Source organism: Centroberyx affinis, unplaced genomic scaffold, assembly GCF_046629955.1.
Source record: "Centroberyx affinis isolate AG114_WGS23_722 - 3 ecotype Tasmania unplaced genomic scaffold, CSIRO-AGI_Caff_v1 ptg006934l_1, whole genome shotgun sequence".
Taxonomy (NCBI): domain Eukaryota; kingdom Metazoa; phylum Chordata; class Actinopteri; order Beryciformes; family Berycidae; genus Centroberyx; species Centroberyx affinis.
The window spans coordinates 13,275-21,339 of NW_027283512.1; the positions used below are offsets into that span (position 1 = coordinate 13,275).

The 8,065-nt window shown below is 41.0% G+C and overlaps 1 protein-coding gene across 1 annotated transcript; it reads left to right on the forward strand.

The window, feature by feature from the left end:
* Positions 1–967: 967 nt before the first annotated feature.
* Positions 968–6,125, forward strand: LOC139639190 (uncharacterized). Its single transcript, XM_071513271.1, has 4 exons — positions 968–1,038; positions 2,841–2,897; positions 4,110–4,284; positions 5,184–6,125. Exons 3-4 carry the CDS (start codon positions 4,130–4,132, stop codon positions 5,605–5,607), a joined length of 579 nt encoding a protein of 192 aa, XP_071369372.1. The 5' UTR covers positions 968–1,038; positions 2,841–2,897; positions 4,110–4,129; the 3' UTR covers positions 5,608–6,125.
* Positions 6,126–8,065: the final 1,940 nt, after the last annotated feature.

Below are 8,065 nucleotides of genomic sequence, written 5' to 3' on the forward strand. Positions count from 1 at the left end.
CTACGTTTACGCATTTTCTGTAGTGGTGCCTTCAAGGACGGTAAAATGTGGGTCTCCCAAAACACTCCCGTCCCATGCTACGCTAGCGATAGGGAAAAGCAGACACTAATATATCATACTACTAAATACTTTAAAATATCAGTATATTTGGAAGAAAACTAGTTTCATGATACGAGGCCGAATATCGCCTGTTGAATCAGACACAACAGAGTCTGGAAGAGGAAGCGACCACCGGAGCGACGTTTCAGCCACAGCTAAACTAAGCTAAGCTAAACTAAGCTGCTAAATTTCTCCGTGATTCATCCAGAAAAGCTGAATCTAACACAACAACACAACTACCCATTAATGTCAGAGCGGAGATGTGGCGCCACTATTACAACTTATGAGGCCGAATATAGAGCTGTGGAATCAGACAAAACAAAGTGTGAAGGAGAGGGCGACCACGGGAGCTGGAACAGCATCAGCCGAGAGAGACGCGCCTGCAGCCGAGAGAGACGCGCCTGCAGCCGAGAGAGACGCGCCTGCAGCTGGGGAAGAGGAAGCGACCAGCGGACCAGAGCGACGTTTCAGCCGCAGCTAAGCTAAGCTAAGCTAAGCTAACCTGCTAAGTTTCTCCGTGATTCATCCAGAAGAGCTGAATCTAACACAAAAAAACAACTAGTTTTACAATATAATGTCGGAGCAGAGATGTGGCACCACTATTACAACATATGAGGCCGAATTATAGAGCTGTGGAATCAGACAAAACAGAGTGTGGAGGACAGGGCGACCACGGGAGCTGGAACAGCGTCAGCCGAGAGAGACGCTCTGCACCGGGGGCTGAACACCTGTGAACGCCCGGTGATGATCGTCAGGGGGACAGACAGAAAACTCTGCGCTGCAACAAACTTCACGGTGCTTTTGTGAACCTGACTTTGTTTTCTGACAGAATATTATATCGGACTTTGCCGACTCTGAATACAGAACAACAGCGAACAGCGACTGTGTTAACTTTACCTGTAACTTGCGGCTACGTCCAGCGGCACCGTTCAGCACTCGGTGAGTTGATCCACAGAACCTAACTGACTCCAGTGTGCCGGTTTGTTTTATGATCCTTTGAAAACGGGTGCGATTTATCCAGACTCGATGAGGAAAAACGTTTTGTAAATGAAAATAAGCCTCAGTAAAGAGATATAATGCTGCTTTCTCTCTGCTAACTTTGTCTTTGGTGCTACACTGACTGTGAACGCACCATCAGAGTCAGTGACGCGCGCAATGCATTCTGGTTGTTGTAGGATTCCCCCTTAACAGCGATATGGGGAATCTACAGCCGTTTTCTCAGTTTTCTCTGGTCATAGGGCTCCAATTTCAAAAATAATTGCACATTTCTACTACATGGGTGACCTAGTTTTAATAAATCATCATATTCACCGCAGTGAAATACGCCTTTAATAATATGGTAAAAACATGATGAGCAAATCTTGATCTGTTTGATTGTGTGATGTATGAAATGATCACCATAAAACAGTTGCATGGTTGCACAACTTAATCTCTTTGAAATTGTTGCTTCACAGAGTCATGTACTGCAAAGTCCCCCACTTCTCAATATGTAAAAACTACATTCTGTTGCCTTCGTCTGAGTTCTTTCTCTGACTTTGTGGCACCAGGCGGAGAGTTAAATCTGGCTTGGGAACAGTTTCTACCGACGACAAATTCTGATTAGTTAGTTATTAAAGTTAAAGTTTTCCATGATGTTTGCGCTTGAAGATAATCCAGTAGAAGTCTGGAGCTGAGCCATGCAGCGTAACAGGAATCCAGTTAGGTGTGACAGGAAAAATGGTATTTGGCGAAATTATGTTCTAAAACATTGGACCCACAGTCAGTTGAAAATCACAGTAGCAGGATCTGTTGTTGAATCTGTTCACCAACGTGTTCAATGTCAGTTTTCAGCCTATTTTTGTGGCTGATTCAAATGAATGGGACGTAAAAATGCTAACGCTACAAAATTTGAGCCGAATAACCCCCATGTTAAAACTAAGAGGAATATTGCTTTAAATATGGCTTGGAAACAGTTCCTACTTTCACTCATCACATACGCAGAAATGGCAAAACTGGCAAAAAATATAATACATTTTCACAATGATTGAAAGCTAGTTACGGTATAGTTTTTCAAATGCATTTTTTATTTCAAGCTTATTGTTAAGTCTCATCATGCTTTAGCATTTATCGTCTCAGCCTTCCAAACCGGTGGAGTCACATTCCCCCTGGCAGAAGTTTGCAACAACAAGTGGCACCAGATACGCCCAAAACAGAGTAAACATGAAACGCAGCACAGCACAGATCGCCTGAAGAACAGGTTGTGCTGAAGTGTAAAACCACACAGACACACTTCACAGTTACTGCTGCTCTGTCTGCTCTCTCTTCTCATTAAAAGGCTTAAGTCAATAAGCCATGTCAATGTGCAGTAATTGTATCTTAGCAAGTCTTGTTTCAGGTCCAAATCAAAACACATTATGTGACATTTTTATCATTCCTCAATGGTGAAAGGGGCGTGACAAGTGTTTGTCTGTTTCTACAATGAAAATGATAATTCAATAACTGGTAATGAAAACAAAACAAAACAAGAAATAAATACATAGGTTACAAACTAAAAAAAAAAATCAAGAAATGGGTATGTGTGGGTATGTGTAGACGTAGAGAAAGGAATAGCTGGTCAAATGAGAGTGAGTTTAGATTGTAAGCTGTGCCAGCATCTGATCACGTTACAACTGTAGGAGGTTCCTGATGGGAAAAGGTTCTGCCTCCAGCTGTTCTTCTTTGTCCTGCATCATATATAAGGAGTGTACTTTAATTTCTGGTAGTTGGAGCTTGCAGCCGTCCTCCAGTCCTCCACAAGTGGTCATTCCAGGCAAGAAGAGGTAGGAAAGTTCAAATGATGAATTCTTACCCTGAACGGCTCATTGCAGCACAATGTTTCTAAATTACTAGTAAATTACTAATCTGATGTAGCCACACCTCTGGCTCACTCCAAGGTCTCTGAGATTATGTACATTAAGTTATTAACCTACCACTGGTATTAAAAAAGGCAGATAATATTATTTTACATAATTGTTGCCATGAAATCCATATTTAAGTGTTTTATGATTTGTATGCATGTACAAATTAATTAATATTAATATGTATAAGGTTGTGGGAGGACAGTAGACAGAGGTGAACTGTTTTCTCTGTTAGCATAACTGTGGGGAACAGGTTTGTGTGAGTCAAATCTACAGTATAAACTAAGAGTCACTTAGATAGCCTACATTTCATTTACTGGCCTGTTACTGTGCAAATATTTTATTTGTATGAAATAATGTCAAAGTATTACTCAAAAAGGCTACAATATTATTAAAGTTGTCCTCAACATAAACTGTGGAAGTTTACCCAGAATACCCAGAAATCCTGTAAGGTGACGTCAGTAAAAGTCACACTAACCGCCACCTGGAGCTAGAATTTGCCCTTCACATTTGTGGATTTTTTTCAAACAGAGGGAAGTCACAAATATCACATGGTCCACAAACCAACTTGAAGCGATCCACAAATGCGTAAAGACAAGTTCACATGCATAGTTTTGATCCCCAAATGCGTAGAGATCATTTTACATGCATTTTTCTGTTCTGAAAATGTGTCCATAACACATTTGTAAAATCTATACTAAAAACTGAAAATAAATTAAAATACATTTACTGATAAGTTATGCATGTTTGCAAATCATTGGGGGTATGATTTTACAAAACACAATTGAAAAAGGTTTGTGGATGGTGAAATATTTGTGGAACATGGTATATATGTGCAGATTGTCTTCTGTGGGATACAGTTATTAAAGTCCAATAAAAACTTCCATATACTATAGATTAAAGAAATACTGTTTTACACCCGCAAGTGGCTTTGCATGTGCAAAAAGTCTCAGTATATGATAGGCTGATAAAACCTGAGCATTCTTACATAAGAATCTTGCCTAGTGCAGCTTTAAAGTTCCCAAATGCATGCAAGAGAGACATCTGTGTGTAACACTTGATAAATCAAAAAGAAGTAAACATTTTATGTAGACATATCTTTATACTGGAGGACCTTCTTTATACTCTGAACAGGTCGGCACGTTGCAGACATCATGCCTCTCCCCCTCGTAGCGATTGGGGTCGGTGCTTCGGTTGTAGGGGCAGCAGCTGGAGTCGGTGGTGAAGTTGCTCAACTGCTTCCAACACATCGGCAGTGCGCCATTGAGATTACGAATGGTTGTTCGCAGCACACCCTTTGTAATCCCAGGTAACTGTATATATTTTTTCCAAGCATTTTCTCCCTTACACTAAAATGAATCATCACCAAATATAAACTGTAACTAGCACACTCAACTTGAACAAAAGTATAAAATTGGAAGCTGGGTGCAGGGGCAAGTAGATATCCAAAAACTGGCTTAGTGCTGAAATGTGTTCCTCCCATGCTGCTGCCGTGTTTCAAGAATAAATAAGACTGATCTGCTGTGACTGCTGGTACTACTCTTCAATTTTTGTCCCCGATTATCCTCAGTTCATTGAAGGAATAGTTTACCTAAAAATGAAAATTCAGTCATTATCTACTCACCCCCATGCCAGCTGAAACTCGGGTAAAATTCTTTAGTCCATATGGGTGCTCACTTATTGAATTTGATGATTAAATACAAAGCAATTGGTTTAAAACAGTATTTCTACCTATTTAAAGTCTCACACTTATATGTTGAAGGCTAAACGCCCAAGCCGGAAGTCTTGTTTACTGGTCATTCGAGCTAGTCTTACCTATCTAGTTTTCAAGGCCAGTGTGTGTGCAAACGTGACATTTTTTGAAAACACCAGGTAGAGTGGCGATTTCAACGCCGGCCAATGGCGGTCTTTTCAAGTCACTTTGGGAGCATTTGGCTTCCGGAGACTTGGATTATGGTGGAAGAGCTGCGTGGAGCCATTTCATGGTTATTTTCTGTAATGTTTTTAACTGTGAAGACAGGTCCCCAGCAACTTCAGTTGTTTTGGAGGAGGCCGCTACGCAGTTCCGTTGTGAAGCTCACGCACTGTTGTCTGGACTAACAAACTTTACCCGAGTTTCAGCTGGCATGGGGGCGAGTAGATAATGACTGAATTTTAATTTTTCGGTGAATTATTCTTTTAAGATTCTCCTACTGTTTCTGTGACCAGGATGTTCATCAACAGAGGGCGCTGCTCTGTTCCTCTGTCACCAACTGTTGACCCTTCCACATCTGAGAGTGCGCTCTTCACCAAGACTCCTCACACAGCAAGGGGATCTGTTGGCGTCTTCACTTACGATCTCCTCAATAATCGTACGAAGCAGGCCACTAAGAAAATGGCCGTCATGTTCAATGTGCCCTACGACTTTAACCTTTACTCAAACTGTTATGCAGTGGGAATCTTTGACATGAGCAAAAAATGTGATTATAATCTTTATCATGACATGCATAAGAAAAAGGTGAATGGGTTTGTCAGAGGCGACCCAAAAGCTGACTGCAGTCTCACTCATAAAAGCCATGGTGTGACCATCAGGGCCTCAATGTCAGATGCTTACCAACCTGTCATGAAGGTGCAAGTGAGCGACAAGGAGTGAGTCAGAATTGCTGAAATGTAGAGAATCTATCAGTTTGTATTTCCAACATGATTCTGCTTTCTTTTTACAGTATTTGTAGGTGATTGTGGGCTAATAGTCTGGGCTGATAGAATATGCTGTCAGAGCACCACAGTGATCTGTGAAAACCCCAAACATTGTTCTGAAACATGTTCACAAGCTGTGGCTGTCGGAATGTTTTTTCATGCATTTACTCTAGCTATATAAGGTCTGCTTTAGTGTATTATTTCATTGGTTCAATGATTGTTGAATGAATTCACATGTTTTGCAGAAACTGTATACCAAACCTGCTTTGATTAATTAACCTTAACCATAATCTGTGATATTACTTGTAATGTAATCTGTGATGCTGTATGGATTTATTTAGATGATGTACAGTGTCAGTGAGAGCACCAGGCTGATTATCTGGGTGATATGGATGCATTTCCTGGTTATGATATTTATGCTTTGAACATTGTTTCAGTGTAAAATCTCAAACACTCAATAAATCCACAAACTCAGTCTTTGTGTGTGTGTGTGTGTGTGTGTGTGTTTGTTATTATTGTTAACCATCAGGGGTGGATCTAGAGAAATATTCATGGGGTGACAAGAGGGTGGCATGGAGATTTTAAGGGGTGGCAGAAACATATATATGCTGATTTAATCGCAAACAATCACATATATCAATATTTGCTTGGAAAAGCCCCTAAATGAAGATATTTTAACTCAAAAACATAACATTATTGTGCCGTATGCGTAAAGCAGAATAGAAATATCTAAAGGTGGAATTAGAAATAAATAAATTGTTTTATTTCCAAATCTTCATTTGGATGACTTTGGTGTAATATTCTTTCCAGAAAAAAAGGCTTATATTAGTGAGCAGAGCCAGTGCAGCATGAAGTTGGCATGAACCTATAAGAGCTGAAAGTGGCGATTACCATGTTGTTCAGCAAAACGCCTCACAAACTTATTTAGATCCAAAGCTTCAGTGCGTTTTGATTCAATGCTGAGTATAGCAAAACTTGATAATCTATTCTGTCATAGTAGACTGCAAATAATTCTTTATGATCCTAAGAGTTGGAAAAACTCTGTTCACACGCTACACTGCTCACTGATAATACTACAGATATTTTGCTCATCAACCTCATTCCTTCACCGTATGGTCTGCCGACTGGACTGCCGTTATCTTCTTCTTCTTCTTGCCGTTATTGTTGTGTAACAGACGGTCACAGATGAAGTCGCTCCCATTGGGGACGGGTAGGAGTATGCGGGGAGCGTCATCTCTTGCTGCATTCACTTGCACTCGGACATCAGAGTTTCACTCTTGTAAATTTCCGACCAGCCACAACTTTTCATATATATATATATTTTTGAATTAGATTGTCCAAAACAACTTGGCAAGGCATTTTTTAGGGGTGGCAGCTTCACTCCTGAATCCTGCACAGCAGCGGATCTACTGGGGCCCCATGCCACCCCAGTAGATCCGCTGCTGTGCAGGATTCAGGAGTGAAGCTGCTTTCTGCTGGACTGGGGAGTCCACACTGTAGACTGGAGACTCTCAGGTCAGGATTCCTCAACCTGGTCAACACATGACCATTTAAATCCTGCTTTACTTACAGAGTAACATCAGTGAATAGATTCCTAACCTGTGGAGGATTTTCTCTGCTCTTATGATTGTGGTAACAACCTTTCACTCTACTTTCTGTCCCCTATGAACTGTTTTCTGCTTTCTATCAGGATATTTCATTATTTCCCTCCTTGCTGTCTCTGTTGTTGAGACCTAAAATACCAAAAAGGATTTCTAAGATTCTGCAGCAAACTGATCGAAGAACTGCCAAACTGACCAAACTGACTTATCTAACATGTATCTTGTTTTAAACAGACAGTTTACACTGAGAATTTGGCTCTCTTTTCCAGAAAACCAGAAAACTGTTATGTAGAAAAGCAGTCAAAAGTAATTAACTGTCTAACTTAACTGTGTGTGTGTGTGTGTGTGTGTGTGTGTTCGTGTGTGTTATGTGTGTGTGTGTGTACAGGCTGTCTGCTCACAGAGGAAGGCTGTGCTTCTCTGGCCTCAGCTCTGAGCTCCAACCCCTCCCATCTGAGAGAGCTGGACCTGAGCTACAATCATCCAGGAGACTCAGGAGAGAAGCTGCTCTCTGCTGGACTGGAGGATCCACAATGGAGACTGGACTCTCTCAGGTATGGAGAGGCAATGTCTGCTAGAAGGCTGAGAGTCACAGACATTTTCTCTGTCACACTGAGAAGATGAGGAATATTGATTAATGTCTAACAGCAGGTATGACTGATGCTGTATGGAAACTCATTCATATTTAAGGTTATTAAATGTCCATGTTTCCATCATCAAAGAGAATCTGCTGGTCCGACTTTGTTTATTCCCCCAGTGTGGACCATGGTGGAGAGCAGAGGTTGAAACCAGGTGTGAGGAAATGTAAGTGTG